The following is a 13,314-nucleotide window of genomic DNA, read 5'->3' on the forward strand; positions in this document are numbered from 1 at the left end:
CGACTATACTTCTGCATGCTAAAATCTGTCAAAGTTGCAGAAAATGACATTATAAGAATCAACAATTATTAAACAAATCTGAAGAAGTACATAGCATAGATACTACGTTAGACGACTTTCTTTCTCCAACAAAAATTCAGATGAGGAGAGACTCTCACCAACCAAAAAAAATTGCCTATCAAGAGAAACCGCACTGGAACAAATGTTAAAAAGTTTGAAAAACTGAAAGTTTTCAAGTCTACCAATGACCGATCCTCTACGTGAAGCGATTGGAACTGTAGCTATAATTAGCTCGAGTGTTCGTCAGACAGTAGAAAAATACAGTGAAAAAAATTAGAGATTTATGAGAGTGATGTAAATAGCCGAGTTATGCCCAGTAAAAAAGATGTTTTCTCAGTTTTAATTGATAATACTAAAATGAAAATGCAGAAGATATTGTTGTTGTCTTATATTAAGGTCCTTCATACTCAGTTTAAAGATCAAAATCCTACAATTGCAGCTGGTCTAAGTAAATTTGCAGAGCTTCGGCTGAAATAATGTGTGGTAGTTGGCGCTAGCGGTACTCATAGTGTATGCGTTTGAGTACTGCACCAAAATTTTAAGTCAATGATAGATGCAACTCAATTACCTCGATTGACTCAGGACTACACTAGTTCTGTATCTTTACTCACAGACTCTTTCAAAATTTTTTTGTATGATAACCCATTTGGCATCTTGTTACTTAGGCTCTTGTAAAAATTGTTCAGATATTGAGAAGTTTTCCAGGTTTATTTCAGATGTTTTTGAAAAAAACGGATTAAAAGATATTTTTTCTACTTGGCAAACAACTTACCGCTGCACTCTTAAGAAAGAGTGTCTTTTAGTCGATGATTTTGTTTATAAATTATATTAGTAAATTTAAAATTTTATCACCACATCACTTTATTTCTAAAGAGCAGTCTAAATATATATTTGATCTAAAGAATAATTCGAACGAAGGCGAGGTAGTAATACACACAGACTTTTCGGAGAACTATGCATACGTTGCACAAGATGCATCACAGGGGTTTCACTACAATAATGCTCAGTGCACCGTTCATCCAGTTCTTATTTATTATAAAGAAAAAAATACTATCACTCATAAAAGTTTAATTCTACTATAGGAATGTCTTAAACATGATGCCACTGCAATATATGTAATGCAGCAACAGATAATTCCTGAAATAAAGAAGTTTTTCCCACAGCTTAATAAAATTATATTTGTTAGTGATGGAGCAAAGCAGCATTACAAAAAAAAGTATCAGATGAATAATCTTGTAAACCATGAAAAAGATTTTTGTACAAAAGCTGAATGGCATTTTCATGATACTGCACACGGTAAGGGCGCTTGTGATGGCGTTGGAGTTATCTTTAAACGAGAAGTATATCGGACTAACCTTCAAGTTGATTGGACAAAAGCAATGCTTACATCCACATCGCTATTCGAACGGGCAGTGAAAAAATTTGACAATATAAATTTTTATTACTATAGTACAAAGCAGCATAAAAAGATTCGAAGACTTCTGGCTAAAAGGTTTTCTGCAGCTCCAGCAGTAACAGATACATCTAAAGTACATGCATTCATAGTGAATCCTGATAAGAAGTTGAACATTTTATGGTATTCCACAGCCTCGGAAGTAATGAGTATTATGCAGTATTAGGGGTTATCAAAATAACGAGCTATTTGACTCTTTTCTTTTAACTAAGACATAATAACACAGTAACATTATTCTTTGTACATAATGAATGTTTTGCATTACTTGCCACTACTAACATTCTTTACATATAAAAAATATGGGTATATCAATCCTCGAAATGATTGATTATTGTCTTACTTGGCTAAGACTGTACAGTGTTTTATAGGAGCTTGTGTGTACTATCATTAGTGTAATATTCTTTTGCGATAAGAAGTTATAATATTACATACAGCCCCCCGTCTCGGCTTCGCCTGAGACTTACTAAATAAAACACCGTAGTGTGTTGACATGTAATGTGAAACGTTTTCAGTTAGAAATTTTACACATATTCCTGACACATCTCAGAACAAAAATTTTCTTATTAAAAACATTTTTTTCGGAATCCATATGGTTTATTTGGTCAAATATTAAGGTGTAAAAATTAAAAAAAATAATTATGCTGAAAAGTACCGTGCGTTCTTTATGCCATAAAATAATCAGTGGCCATAAGAAGCCGTTGATTTACAGTTTCTCCCGTGTAATTCACGAAAAGAGCTATTTTTTAAAGCTGTTAAGATTTAAAACGCCCAAAAAATTTATATTAAAAAAAAATTGTTTTTTCTCATATCTCACAATTTTATTACCAGAGCAACAAAGTCCTGGACTTAAAACCCAACATTTTTATTGCCACAAAAACACAAATACATTTTCTACTTATTTAAAAATCTGAGGTAGGATCTTTAAAGATTTCAGAGATTGCTGTGAGGGTACAATGAAAAGCTGATCTCTCACGTAATGGATTCTTTATTTGTCGACTTTGACGCTGCTGTTCCAATCTCAATAAATTTTCTGCATCAGTTTCTTGACGCCTGAAATTGTAATTATTAGATACATTTGGAGTTTTTCTTCCAATTCACCCTCTTGCGACTTTTGGCAAGCTTAGAATTTGTGTGACCCCTAAAGGCTGTTTTCTGTCAACTTTGTTAAGTTCTAATATATTTGTTGGCAAGGTAGTTCGACGTCTGATGGCCCTAAAAAAGACCGGTGAGCTTCTAAAGTTAACTCTTTCTTGACTGCAGTTAACAGAAATTGTCACTGCCCGGATACCTCAGGGTGATCTTCTCTGGCCTGCTGTTGAAAACCCAGACTGATCGGGAGAAAAATTACAAAGTCCGAAGCTTTGGGGCTAGTTGTAGTGCTCTTTCCCAACGTCTCCTGGTATAATATTAAAGACGTTGGTGTCTAAAGCACCTTTTTTATTTGCAGATTCAGTTGTTTTGGTGATCTTAGATGGGGAGATTGGTTAGTGATACTTGTCCAGTGGAGGCTGTCCCGTTGGTTAAAGTTTTTTTTCCTTCATAGCTGTTATAGGTTTGCCCAGCGCAGATATTGAAGAGAATCAGTGATTCCTGGTTGAATGCTTAGAGTCGAGAGGGTAATATAGGGTCGTCGATCACCGGATTCTCCAGCCTTGCGAAGAGCAACTCCGCAGGTGACGTCTGCTAGTGAATGGCTGACTTGGTTTAATAGTGCCCGTCTTTAGTTAATATAGTCTTTGAGTCGACGAATCGCTTACGGAAATGGTAATAAAAATGTATTTGTTGGCAAGGTAGTTTAGACTTAGATGGCCCCTAAAAAGAACCGATGAAATTGATGGTGAAGTAGGGAACGTAAATACTTATAATGGCCGTTAAAAGCGCCAGTGGTAAAATTTCCAGGCCATTCTTTATTATTATTCCTGATGATGAAGAGCTGGCTACGGGTAGCTTGATTCTTACCCTGGGAGTCTCGATGTACGGAGACTGTGATGAAAGGAGGTACGCCGCTAACCAAAGATTATCTCGCTTTTGGGTCGTTCCCCAGATAACCAACCGCTCATGGTTAGACGGGAACATGTGGGTAAGCACGTTGGGGACGCGACGACTAAGAAGATAGTCGTTGTGGCTGCCCGTGCCCCTCAGAGCTGTTTTCCCTGGCCTACATTTGTAGCCAAAAATTCTCTAACTGCACCAGGCGGGATGATGGGACTGCTACACAACTCTGAAGAGTTGGTGCAGATCATGCTCTGGCTAGATATGTCTCCTGGTATTATGCCAGAGACGTTATCGGTTGGAATGTATATTTTTTTGATCGCACTCGTCGAGATTCAGGGTGAATGGAAACCTAGGTCCCTTCCCCCTTACAGAAGAGTGTCGTCCGTAACCGGGATATCCAGCTGCAAGACTATTATCAGCATTCTCTATGCAGCTCGGTGAACTGCCGAAGCACGACTGCATCACTATCGAGACGCTCCGGCGTATTACAACCACACTTATTTAATTATGTTGCAGGTAGCCTCGATTTTATATCGACGCCACCTAGCGGATTTTACTGAATTAAAGTGAAAAGCTGGCATATTTTTTCAAAACTTTAAGCTCATTCATTGCTATTGTTATAAAAATTTTTAAGATAAAAACTATACTAAAACCATCTAGGAAGTATCATGAATCAGTGTGCAAAGTTTCAGCAAAATCGGTTAAGTTGTTTTTGCGGTTAGCGATTACAACGGTTTTAGCGACTTTGCTTTATATATTAGTAAGATTTGGCTCGTTAGTTTTTTCAGAACTATAAGAATAACATTTATATAATTACAATTTACATTGAAGTAGATATATAAATCCTCATTCATTGATCTTATTACTGTCATAATACTTGTTCTTTACTGACGTACCAAAAAAACTTCATGCTGATCGAGATTTAATTAGATTCCTAGCTATGGAGTTACGAGCGTGTCATTGCGATTAAAGAGATAAGTTTTATTATAAAAGAGGTTGAAAATGATACGGTACTTTTTAAGATTTGAAAATTTGTTTTGAAAATTTGGTGGCCATATTGGATCCGCCATTTTGAATTTCTAACATCTGACGTTGTATTTGTCACTAGCCACGTTCTAATACCAAAGTGTTTCATAAACTTGCCTGATTTGCTGATTATCAATTTCTTCCTATGTAAGACCAATATCAAAGATTTTATGAGGCAAAATTTTTCAAAATAATTTATGAATTTTTCTCAAAAACAACAATTTTATTAAGAAATTAGTAAGAGACACTTCTTTCTTAGAATTACACGAAGAATATCGTGGTAATTTTTTTATTAAAAATTCGTTTACTTTTGAAAAGTTGGCGGCTATATTGGATCCGCCACTTTGAATTTTTAAAAACGTCAGGTAAATATTTGAAGCGAATAAATGGACTAAAAATTTAAGCCCAAAAATAATTTTCTAGGTCTCGATGATTTCTGGTTATTTAGGTGTCCCGGTTGACGTGGAATGTCCGATATATATACACATCATCTTAGACCTTCAACAATATCTTTAACATTCCTATCATATCTTTGCAATACCAATTGAGAACAAGATATAAGTTGAGTGGCAGAAATAAATTACTCAAGATTTCTATTAAATTAACATTAATAACAACAATCAATTCACGTTAATTTAACGGAAATGTACATCATCGTTGATTCAACAGTAACGAAATCTAAAATTAACGATACTGTGTTAAGTAAAAATACGTAATAATGAAGCACAAGAACTAAGTATATTTGAATATTTATTTAAATAATTAAGGAAAGAGATAAAAGGACTAATAAATAAAAAACATCAGCCACAGTTATTATAAACGTTGAGAAACCTTACAATTTGAAGAGATCCAAACTATTTTCGTGATATCGGTTTCCTATGATGAGTAAGCATTGTATATGAAAGTGCCGTATAGTAAATACTATATACTAGCTGCGATTGACCCAACGGAAAAATATAATTTATTTTTAATTATCTCTGGAACTTGGATTTCACTCCACACGTATAAAAGTGACTTGTGGCGCTAGTCCCCCCCTTCTTCCTAACAACCCATATGGCAAATAATTTAGTTTTTATTCATTTTAAAAATAAATAGATGGTTTTACCCATGCCTTAGCAATGTAGTTCAGAGGTACACTATCTGAGTCAGTCCTCATGTTTATATACCTAGACATCTAGTTTGAACTCCAGGAATACCAATAACATTCTTAAATAATTTAGTTATGATGGTAAATCAACATTAATAACAACAAAGAATCAATGTTGAATTAACGAAAATCTACGACGAATCATTGTTGATTTAACATAAACAGAAGTAACAGTTTTTGATGTAGTTTGCGGTAAGAATTAAAAAATTAAACACAAGAAGTAAGTATATTTTAACATATAGATCAATAAGTACATAAACAGAAAAAAGATATAGTGATCTGAAACATATAAAAAAATTCATCATGAAATAAACGTTGAATGAACCCTTAATTTCAGTGTTGAAATAACATTGATTGACTAATATTAACATTTTAAATCTATATAAAAAATTAGTTTCTGAAGTGGAAACAAAGAAAAAAAAAATCACTGTATCAAGAGTAAAAAGGTTTGTGAAGCATATTTTATTAATTTATAAATTTATCTTTTGTAAAATTTAAGATAGAAGATTCAGAACGAAATCATATAACCTATAGTTGTTTAATAATTTCATTGTTGTACATCCATTATATTAGCTCAATTGCAATAGAACATATGATCTATAGTATGGTATTAAAACATGAACTAAAAGTGTGAGAAAAAAACGAATGTAAAAACAATAGGTGAAAATGTAAATAAACCAAGTTTTGACGTATACATAACTTTCTGCTAGATTAAACGGCATATTTGACAAAATGTTGTATAGCTTGCATCTGAAACTAACTTTTTTAGATTAAAACTTTACTTGAGAAAAGAATAATCTTCTTTAAGAACACAAATCAAAACGTAGGGAAGATGCATTGACTTTTAAGCAAGACTGGGCTTGTGGCTCTCAATTAATTGTTTTACAAATTGAACAGTGCTCTCATATCCAACATTATTTGAAGTCTCATGGTATACGTCATGAACTTCTATCAAAGGTTTGAATTCCAAACTTTTTTTGCCAACAATTATCACAACGGGATATCCAGTTTTTCGTGCTTCTACAAAACGTTTTCCAATCGTCATTTGAGTTCTATCATCCATGATAGTGTCTATGTTGAGATTTTGAAGTTGATCGTATAAATCATAAGCTAATCGAGATGATATGTCCTCATGACTGCCCGCCTAAAAAAAATTAAAGTTACATCAATGACATTTTTAAATTTAAATTAAAAAAAAATACTTTTCTTGATATAGAAATCATTTTAAAAGACATGTCAGCAGCTGACTTAAATGTATTTTACTATAAATTTTCGTACCCAGAACGTACATTTAAATACTTGCCGTTATGTCTCTTAGAATTGCATACCTGCATTGCATTAATGAGACGCATGGCATTAATTACCCACATAAGTTTTCTTAGACAAGCAAACGCATGAAACCTTGAAAAACTGAATTAAAAATAGATATCTAGTCATGAGAGAGCTTATGATATTTATGTATCTTAGCATTTAAACTACCTTAAGAAAACATCTTTTCACAATTACAAAAAAATAAGTGATAGGAAACAGCCTCACACTCTCACTCTAACTTAATCTTATAAATGTTATAAGAGTGTGAGTATATTTTAATATATTTTTCCTAATTCATATTTAAACATACCGCCAAACCTGAGCTATTTTTAATTTAAAACCAAGTGCCATTAAAAAGTATAAACGCGCTTTCATACTCAAGGTGTAAAATGGAGATACGCCTTATGCTTCCACCTTGTAGCTCTTCTCACCAAGCAGCGGAGCTTGAGCGCCATGTGATGGGTATAAAAAGCCTTCTCCAGCATGAGCTAGCCACTATTCATTAGGCTTAAGCTTGAGTCTATAATAACTGCATGAGCTCTGCTCTGTTACAATTACGTGTTCGAAATAAATGATACTATTGATATATTTATTTACAATTAATCTTTTTAACTAATAACACTGATAAGATAAGATAGGTGGCGACAAGACAATTGCATGTCTTGTAGCTTATCTCATTCACCAGTGATCTTGTTAACACAAGACTTGTAATTAGCGGATCTCTTAGGCAGTATGATTCTTTAGGTTAGAAATCGTTGCATTGACTAATTTTCTAGGCAGTTTGTCCTAGTAGCGATTTTGAAATAGTGACGAATCATCATGCCTTTACAAGTATTAACAAGAATAATCTTTGTGTACTAAAAATGCACCAATAACCCAAGTGGCATCGTAATCCTAGACTGGAGCTGTACGAACCTGACTTTGGCCCCCCAAACTCCTCAATATCATATTATTTATACTACAATTAAATTATTGAATAAATATATTAACATCAGGTGTCACGCAATCAGATCATATACCTAAATTTGATTTTTTTTTTGATACCTTATAAAGTTTACATTGTGCATGTATTTAGAGACTTGTATAACAACATTTGATTTTTCCTTATAAGTTGCAAAGTTTTAAAGGTACAAAGTCTCATACGTATAATTTGTATCACATATAATAACACGTCTTTCCCGAATAAAAACTTTTAACAACATTTTACTGACGATAATTTTGCTGTAAAAGAAACAAAGGCATTGCTCTTCTGTCAATAAAAATAAATTCAGACGAGTAAATTTATTTGAATTATAAGAAGCTTTTTACGATAGTTAGAAAAGCTTTAAGCATTATCGATAAATCCTTCCCAAATTAATGTAACAGTTTGAAATATTTTAAAGTAAATGAGTAGTTTTGTGTAAAGGCTGCATTACATTTAACAAAGGGCTAAAAATACTTACAAGAACATCAATTTTCGAACAGTTAAATAAAAAGTTCTGCCACAAGTAGTTTGATAAGTATAAATTTAATAAAAGTAAAAATTAAAGAATTTTTGAGTAAACAGTTATCAGTGCAAGATTAAAAATTGATAAATACGAGTTTATACCATTTTTTTTAAATGATAACATTTAATCATATTTTTTATAATTAAAAAGCTACATACACATCTAATTCTATGACTGGCGTAATGTTTATAAAATCTGTACTATGAAGTTTTTTATTTACATTTGAAAAGTTGTCCCACGGCACTTACAAAATGAAAAATGGAATAAATTCTAGTCTCCAGGTCAAATGGAAACATAAATTAATTTTGTCAGTAGTTAGTGACTACATTTTTAACTTTCAAAAAAAACATTAAAGGTGGAGAAAATGGTCAAAGAATTATGGGAGAGGAGAGGGCTAAGACACATGACAATCACAAAATATATAAAAAATGAGCGAATAGAGACGTACATTAAGGGAGGGCTGAGGCTGTGTGCGATGGGGGCAAAAGTTAAGTCCGTATAACAATGTTAGTTGAACTTAATTATTGAAAGTATCGGATGGAATATTATATATAATATTATCTAAATTGCATATTTGTCTTATTCATAAATATTATAGGAATTTATTTGCTTTATAGAGTTTTAAAAAATAGATTATTATGCATACATATGTACTGTAAAGAAGTATGTGTACTTATAAAGTTTCATAAATTAATCAAAATTAGGAACTTTAACAGCCTAATTTGTGTTGAACCAAATTGTTAACTAGACAGGGGATTTGTATTAACTTTGCTGGGGCTGAACAAAAAATTATTCCTAACATAAATAACAGTAATAATGTACAATCTTTCTCTTGTAATGCGGGGTTGAGGCTAAAATAAAGCTTCTAAGTTTTTTTTAGCAGCAGTACTAATTTCATAATAAAAATAAGGAAATTCATAATAAATAAACATGTACAAAACTCACAAGAGACCATGGTAATTAGCGAGAGGTATTTAAGTCAAGCTTATGTTCATGTCACATTAGTTTTTCTGATAAATAATGTTGAAACATGAAAAGAATATTCGTAACATCATGAAAATATCAGATACGAAATTTTGGAATGTTCCACTATGTCTATTTTTAAATATCTTATTTAAAAAAAAATCTCAATTGAACATGTAATCTTATGAAAGAATCACTTAGAATGTCTATGTCAGAAAGTTATCCGTATTGTTCTCCTATATTTATTTTTTGCATGATAGGATAGTCTGATAAGAAATTACTTTATTTTTCAATACTCTCTGGTATGATTTGCCGTGGAAGTTTTTTAATCAAACTTTTCGTGTTAATTTTGTTTTTTGTTTTTGGTAATTGATTCTCCATAGAACATTTGTTTTACTCCAATGTAAAAATTTTTTGCTGTATTTTCAAAGCTTTTTCTCTTAATAAATTACTTACTTAATAAATCCATAAATATTCATGTTTGAATTGCATCCACATTTCCGTCTTTCTTAATTATTCAAATTGAAAATTTATTTTACATCAACAACTCTTTATTTTGAGCAAGTAATTGTCAGCTTTTAAAAATCCACAGTCATACGGCAGAGTAGAGTGATAGGTACACTTATCCCTATGTTCATACGAACAAAATGATTGCCAGCGTTGCAGTGTGTTTACGCTCCTCTCACTTCCCTAAAATTTTTCCCTACTAACTGTAATGATCGTTAAGAGGAGCACTAACATATGTAATTAGAAAGTCTTTATTTCCTATCAAAAAACTTTCTTAGCGCGGCTCACGAGTGCCAAAACATCTACCTTTTAGCCCTTACGATTTCGAAATTGAAACTAACTTAAAATATGTTTTCAAAATACGGTTAAGATTAATTTTTTTGTCAGCTGTCCATTGTAAATATCAGTTCTCTCAAAAAATGAGTTCAATTCAATCAACGTACGTGCGATACACCAAAAAGGCGTGTCGTCTTGAGACGTCACTTGTACTAAAGTATATGAGAAAGAGGTTAGGTTAACATTTATACTTTATGGTTTTGATTTCATCGTTGCATTGCAGAGGAAATAAATAAATTAAAAAAAAAGGTATACATAATACGCATACTAATGATTTTTAAGAGTAATGAAAAATACGAGAAAAACCAATCTGCAAATAAAAGTCTATTTAAAATTATATTCATATGTCTTTAAATTAAATATTTTATTCATAAAACAATATATTACTTTGAAATACCTAAACCACATCATACAGCTAACGTTTTTGAGGCTTATCTCATAATTTCTTTGTTTTTACTTTTGTACTACTTACGCATACAGATTTTTTTGTACTTTTTATTACTTCAGAATTTTTTTTTACCTTTGGAAACATATTTTAAGTGGCAGATAAAGATGTATTTTTAATCATAAAATAGCTGTTATCCATTAAATTAATCGTATTACAATTTAAGGAACCTGAAAAGGTTATGCATTTTTAGAGCCGAGATTTTAGTTCGAAGAAAATTAATTTACATTTTAGTTTTCTACTGAAAACAGTATTGGTTTTCTGACACTTATTTTCTGACTACGAATACAAAGCTTTAGCAGAGATAATATAGTGATTTGAAGTTAGCTGAAAGCTTGCGTTCCACGTACTTCCTTTTAAATTGACACCAATGCCATTAACTGCGTGTTTGCCATAAACGGTGAAAAGAAATTTTTTTTGACAGACAAAATTATTATATCATCTTATGATTGTGCAAATAAATCAAACTAATTTACCATAACTATGACAATATTACGGAAAATGGCAGCAATTCAGCTCTAACACTAAGAATCACTTCACTAACTCGACTTGCATCTTACATTAAACGTAAAAACCAATAAACACGATCATACTTAGATATTTTATACTTCCAATAGGTATGCAAGCAAATACTGATACGTTTTTATCATTATCAAGAAGCGCATATGTATAGATGGCGGCCCCTTTTTTACATAGGCATTTATAATATTATCCATACATGCCCTTTCTCAATATCAAATATACTAAGGATTCACAATACTAATCCACATAATGTTTTGTCAATATTTGCTTGTCTTGCGACGTCACTTGTATTGAAGAGTAACGTATAAAAAAAGCAAGGTTAAATAAATATAATCGTAGGTATATGACTCTAATGCTTGTAGGGAAGTTAAAAATACATTTTTATCGTCGTATCAAGAGGTGCATATGTATAGATGGCGTCAAATTTTTTTATATAAGCACTCTTAATATTATCCATACATGCCCTTTCTCAATATCAAATATACTATATTTATAACACTAATCCACATCGTCTCTTTTTAAAGAAATTTTCTTAAGAAATAAATAAGAATAAGAAAAATAATATCTTCCCCGGATACAAATCGAATACACAACCTCCTGTTTACTAGACAGTTGATCTACCACTTAAGCTACCGAGGAGCCGTACATTTACTCGCACCGTCGATTTACATAAGCTCTCATTCCTTATTTTTAAGCTGTCTTTCACCTGAGCTCGATATAGTAGGTATATGACTCTAATGCTTGTAGGTAAGTTAGAAATTTTATACAACCAATAGGTATACAATCAAATATTGATATAATATTATGTGGATTAGTACTAGGAATCTTAAGTATATTTGATATTGAGAAAGGGTATGTATGGATGATATTAAGTGCTCATATAAAAAAATTTTCCGCCATCTATACAAATGTGCTTCTTGATACGATGATAAAAATGTATTTCTTACTTACTTACCATTATTAGAGTCATATACCTACGATTATCTTTATTTAACCTAGCCTTTTTTATACATAATACTTTAATATAAGTAAAGTCGCAAGATGATACGACTTTACGGTGTACCACACGTACATTAATTGAACTACCGATACATGGTGATAGACGACCTCTGACGCGCGTCATGGCACCTATTGTTCGTCGACGTATTAGACTCAAAAACAAAAAACATTTTTGTGAAAAGCAATTATTTCGATGTAAAAAAGTGCTTTTTGGATCCATACTATCAAATAATATGTTGAAAATACCGTTTTTGAAATGTAACGTATTTTATAACTTTTAAGGTCAAAAACTTATTTTTTGAAAGAACTAATAATTGCATTGGATATCTGAGAAAAAAAAATACATAGCAATTGTACTTTTTAATCACCTTGTAAATTACTTTTAATGTTAAAATCGTGAGCAAACAAGTAGATATTTTACCACTTGTATGTCGCACTAGAAGAGTTGACGTGAAACGCATTACACACATGTACATAAAATTCTAGTACAAATTTTCTAAGCATAGTAAGCGCTCAAAATATTACAATTAAAGGATATAAAATTCTGGGTAATTATGATAATTTAATTTTTTTTACTATCATTCTTATTTTTTTTTTTAAAAAGTAAATACCTACTAACGTAGTGTATTTATTTTTTAAGCTTTATTGCAAACGAGTACATATAGCCTTGGTACAGTAAGGCACATTGTACATTATATTTGTTAGATATTACAAGTAATGGTTACATGTTACATTATTGGTTACATTTTCACAATTAGATACAGTTGTAGTTCGTTAGTGCGGTGATGATGTCACATAGACCACCTCGAGAGTCGCACTGGCCGGGAAACGAACCCACAGTCTCCCGCGTGCCGTTCCACAAACCAACCGACCGAGCCACCGCGCGCTCATGATAACTTTATCTTAAAAACTAAAAAAAATAATTTAATTTTAAGTAGGACAAGTTGGCAAATGATGACAATTTTCAGCGACTTTCTAAATAGAAGCAGTTATCAAGGCACTCGAGTGAAGATGTTTTCACTGTTGAATACCTCATACATTTAATAACATAACCTCAATATTT

At 31.9% G+C, this 13,314-nt stretch overlaps 1 protein-coding gene across 2 annotated transcripts in view; it reads right to left on the reverse strand.

Moving 5' to 3' along the window:
* Positions 1-6,223: 6,223 nt before the first annotated feature.
* ProRS-m (prolyl-tRNA synthetase 2-like protein, mitochondrial) overlaps positions 6,224-13,314 on the reverse strand; it is a 310,699-nt gene continuing 303,608 nt past the window's right edge. For both annotated transcript variants that reach the window (XM_014352308.2, XM_014352307.2), the window contains one exon: positions 6,224-6,825. In XM_014352308.2, coding sequence (XP_014207794.2) covers positions 6,526-6,825 — 300 coding nt within the window. In that variant the 3' untranslated portion in view covers positions 6,224-6,525. The remainder of the gene's footprint in view (positions 6,826-13,314) is intronic.

This window comes from Copidosoma floridanum, unplaced genomic scaffold, assembly GCF_036245765.1.
Source record: "Copidosoma floridanum isolate Cflo_tuat_1 unplaced genomic scaffold, Cflo_Japanese_pri ptg000004l, whole genome shotgun sequence".
Classification (NCBI taxonomy): Eukaryota; Metazoa; Arthropoda; class Insecta; order Hymenoptera; family Encyrtidae; genus Copidosoma; species Copidosoma floridanum.